The 5,054-nt window shown below is 37.9% G+C and overlaps 1 protein-coding gene across 1 annotated transcript; it reads right to left on the bottom strand.

The window, feature by feature from the left end:
• Positions 1 to 1,379: 1,379 nt before the first annotated feature.
• On the bottom strand, positions 1,380 to 2,332 carry LOC143616370 (F-box protein CPR1-like). The gene has a single exon (XM_077089214.1). It carries the CDS (start codon positions 2,313 to 2,315, stop codon positions 1,380 to 1,382), a length of 936 nt encoding a protein of 311 aa, XP_076945329.1. The 5' UTR covers positions 2,316 to 2,332.
• Positions 2,333 to 5,054: the final 2,722 nt, after the last annotated feature.

The raw sequence follows: 5,054 nt of genomic DNA, 5'->3' as shown, positions 1-5,054 counted from the left end.
AAGGCAAAACCCTTCACATACCTAGCGCTCCGCTGGGAATTGAAACCAAGAAGGATCTTCTGGGCAATGCTTGCGGAAACGGAAATAACATCCCCGCATAGCGGGAACGTCGAGAACTACGTTGTTTGAAGCTCCAAGATGGAATTGGTGGTCTTAACATAATTGATCACTATGTTGAAAACTACCAAAACCTCATGGAAAATACATACAACTGGGACTCAATGCTCCTGACTTGCGAGGAGGTTACAGACCTACCCGCATCATACCCAAAGACCAAGCAGGAAACTCGGGCATTTCTGCAAGTGACAAGGACTTCCGCGGAAAGAATCCCCATGGAAAACCTTACAAAACCCTTTTCAAAACCCTTTGCTCAAGTCCAAAAGTTCACCTCATTTTATTAAACACTCATGAGAAGAACATTGGACTGGGGGGACTTGAAGAGGTAGGTCCCAGCAGAGCCCAGTTGGACCCGCAAGACTCACCTTAAACAGGGACGTCTGCGCAGAGACCAACTGGATCCGCAGGACCAACCATGCTCAGAGACGTAACGTCCTTACGCGCAGTACGCAAGCTGGTCCCGCAGGAAATGCCTCCCAATGGTGAAGAACTCCGCCTGTCCCCGCAGCCTCGGATACAAGCCATTAGGGAAGGCCACCCGCGCAGCATGGCTACACGCACAAGGCACTTAACTCTCCCCAGTGTCACCTGAAGGAATGAGCAAAGGCGGGAGGGGGAAAACTCCCGCCTAAATAAGCCAGTCCGTATGATGGAGGATCTTTTGTGTGATACCTGACGAGGTACAGACAAAAGATCTGACCAAGAATGCGACAGCTCACTGACAGCAGCATGGCAGACAGCACGCCACAGCACTGTGACCAATAGCCGCCGCCTACCCACCAACTCCTGCCATACCACGTGCCTAGCCTGTAGTTGGCAGAAGAGGAAGAGTGCACGGCACGCCTGCTCTGTGTCAGCCGCTACCTATCCACCACTCACAGGCAGGGCACGTGCATAGGTTACAGTTGGTAGCGTGTTGGGCCGGCTAAACCCCTTGGAAACCTACCTTCGGCTATAAATACCCCAATGGTATGATCATCTTACAGCATCTTATATCATCATAATATACCTGATATCTGCTCTAGCAATCTCTTAATATACTTTTATATTTAAAGAGCAATCTAGTCTGATTCTCACGCCGGAGGGTGGTCACAAGGAGGAACCCCCCCCTTCTCAGTGACGAGCTCACGGTGTCTGTTTTGCAGGTTATCAGAAGAACCATCTTCCAAGGGTCTAACCCCTCGTGGGAAGCAGCTCTCCAACCCCCAGGTTACCAGTAATCTGTCGGGGTTCGACTGGTGTTTCTTCACCAACCTTCACAGTCATCGTGCATTATAATAGGGAGAGACAAGGCTCTGCACAAATACAAGTTCACTAGTATGCTCCGACTCGGGATGTTTTGAAGCATGGGACACCCATAATGCACAATTATCCTTGGGCGGTCCCAATCTCAACGTGTGTACAATATCATAGTTCATTTCATCATCAGGCAACATTTTTAACAGCTCCCACGACTCTTTTACATTGTATTTTTTCATCAACCATAGCCATATACCATCGTCAAAAGAACCTACATATGCACACAGACGTTCATTCATAATTCCCAGTTTAATATATATAGCATATACATCATCGGGTAGGTGAATTTCTTTAAATTCCTCTTTAGATAAATCAAAAGATAGAATTAAATAATTATTATTTTGATCCCATACAATCCAGTGAAGTGCACCATTGAACAAGACACCATCCTTATTACGAGTGAATCTATATTTCTCTTCGCCAACATCTCTCCATGCATTTGATTTCAAACTCAATAACCGAAAACAAGGCCATTGTTGATTCTTGCCTAGCCAAGCCCCTACAATGACCTTGTAATCATCTCTGGCTGAATCATAACCAAAACCCCAACATATTAGTTCACGACCGGTATAAGATGGATATGTCAATTGTCTTACTTCTCTAGTTAACGGATTGCCTACTATTATAAGCTTAGCCCTAAAATATTCCATGCAAACCAAGCCATTGGAAGAACCAAGAAGATTCGTGTAACCACAATATAAAAACCTAACTCTTCTATGACCAAGTTTTTTGTTGGAGTAATCTTTGTTATAACTATGGTTAAGATGACATGTAACGAAACGAGGACTTGTGATTAATGAGTACCATGTCTTACATACGCTCTTGTAACGAATGAGGTCGTTTGCATCCATTGCTATTAGTATTTGCTCAACTACATCTTCATTAACAAGCTCTGCCATTAAGGTTAATTCAATCGATATCACGGTGATAGAGTCAATTGATTTAATAATTTAATCTTTTGAATTCGTAACCCTATTTAACTTATTTTTGTGCATTAATAGGTAAAGCTACATCAGGCCCAAGTTATTTTGGTGCTTAATCCACTAATGTTTATGGGCTTCAGTACAAGAGTTAGGATTAGAGGTGAAAAGAAAAACAACTAACCCAAAACCGGACCCGAAACCGGAACTACTTTTTTTACCCGGATTTTTACTACCCGGCCCCATACCCAACCATACCCGTAGGATAAGGCTGGGGTATGCATTTCAGTACCAAAACTCATACCTGGAAACGGACCTGATTTGTACATACTTACACCAAAAAAACGGAACCGGTATCATAACCGGAACCGTGTTTTTCCAATACCCGAAAGTGGGTTTTTCAAATATCCGAAAAATACCTGAAAATTACTCAGAAAATACCCCAAAAAGTGTAGCCCTTAAAATACCCAATTTATACCCGAAAAACCCGAATATTGGGTTACTTCAATGCCCATAAATAGAGTATTAAAATACCCGGTTTTAGAATACATGGTTCTACGCCCAACCTGAAAGCGGTGTATATATGGTGTTTAGAGACAATATCCGGACCTGCACCCAACCCAAGAATTGTCAATACCTTATTTTCCAATACCTTGTCATATGCGAACTTGGTTCAAGACTGGTTTTGGTCAAGGACTTACAGGCAAAAAACTCGGTCCCAAACCGTTTTGGTCAACAAAGTTAAAAACTGGGTCACTTTTGGATAGTTTCAGGTTTGTTAAATTTATATTTTTGTAATGTGTAATGCATTATTGCGTACATCGTATATCTATGTATCGCCAAAATTATTATTATTTACTTTTTATCATTTGTTTATTCTCGTGTAGTACACGAGTTCTAACTTCTAAAGCTAGTATGTGTACGAACCACAAACAAATGACGACTTCTCATGACTAATTCGGATTTTCGATCCACGACTATAACACTTGAATCTCTGTAAACTCCTAAAGTGTTGATTTTTTTTTCTCATTTAATTAAAACCGGTAAGGCCTTCGGTTTATGGTTTCACTCGTTTTCAATACTCACTAATTAGAAAGCTAATTATACACAATACCTTATATACACCCCTAACTAGTTGAAAGAATTAATTAACCAACATTAGAATTTATTAACTTTTGAAATATGAATTTGTACATGCATCGTACTCAAAACTAGTGTTTGTTTTTAGAATAACTTATAATTTAAAGAATAAAAGATATTTAGTTCAATTAAAAAATAATAGTATTTCCGTTATCTTTATTAATTTTTTTATCAATCTTTGACACACATAAGAGCATCTTTAACACACAATCTCTACAACCCGCTAGATCATATTACAAACTTTGTTAAAGAACATAAATTTTTTCTATCACGTAAAATCTTATTAAAAATTATTAAAATTATATGTATCTATGTGTGTGCGCGCGCCTGTCACCCATCATCATCGAACTTCTCAGAAAATTTGAATTCATATGAAATTTGACCAACCCATACAAGTAAGAACAAAATTACTCGAATTGTGCTTCTTTCTAAGCAAACGTATAAAAAGGTTTTATTAAATTTGGTTATAAAAACTTCCTGCCCAAATGACAACCAAAAAATTAAAAAAATTAAACCCATTATAAACAGAGAAAAAAAGCCGAAACCAAATAGCTTTAAAAAAACGGAACTTTTAATTATTAATTCGGTTTAAGCCCAAAACCAACTCACGCACACCTCTCAGAAACATACATTTCTTACGGATTTTCTACATGTCCATAGTTCAATCAAAAAATAACCAGGATGTATATATAGCATGCATAAGAAGCTTTTTAGGCACACACTCCATGTATATTAATCATCATAAAATTTCAATATATACTGAAAATATATGATTAGAACTAAATCAAGATAAAAAGTTTATCAAGTCATCATCAACGACATGAATTACTAGAAAGTAGCAAAATAACACTATGAAGAATCACTTGTATCATCAAAATGCGTTGGCACTTACTCCTCCAGTATTAATCCTTGCTAACTGAAATATTAACAAAGGTAAGTGAGTGAAAGACCAATATTATTTACAGGAAAAAAAAAAGACACTAAGCTCGATAGGTATGCCTAAAGCATCTGGGACCGGCATAACCGAATCCCGACAGATATTGGGCCGGGTATTGGATTAGTTTTAAAATTTTCGCAGGATTGGGGCATGCATGAGATTAGTTGATACCCGACTTGATTACCCGAAACCACATACCCAATTAACTGAATTATATACCCAAATTAAATTATAATTTATAATTTATAATTTTTATTTTCCCTTACTAGTTGTCTATAAATGCTTCGTTTTAGTAGATTTATTATATGAACAATTTAATTTTCTTTTGAGATATGTATTTAATTATATCATTTGGATTTTATATGCTATGAAACATATACATAAAATTTTAAGAAAATATATATATAATAATATTATTATTTATTAATGATAATGATTATAAAAATTATAGTAACACTTTTTTTTAACAAACTAACGGGTATATCCGATACCCGACGTTTATTGGGACGGGTATGGGATTTAGGTTAGCAGTAAGTGAGGTAACAAAGAAACAAAAATATATACAAACCAACCTTCGTAGTTGTCGTGCATTATGATGGGGAGAGACAATATATGCTTCGACCTACGATGTTTTAAAGCAT

The sequence above is a fragment of the Bidens hawaiensis genome, unplaced genomic scaffold (assembly GCF_021521415.1).
Source record: "Bidens hawaiensis isolate Kalapana, Puna unplaced genomic scaffold, B.hawaiensis_p1.1 tig00046912_1, whole genome shotgun sequence".
In the NCBI taxonomy this organism is placed as follows: domain Eukaryota; kingdom Viridiplantae; phylum Streptophyta; class Magnoliopsida; order Asterales; family Asteraceae; genus Bidens; species Bidens hawaiensis.
The sequence above is the reverse complement of the archived record's forward strand: the minus strand, read 5'-3'. Positions and strand labels throughout refer to the sequence as shown.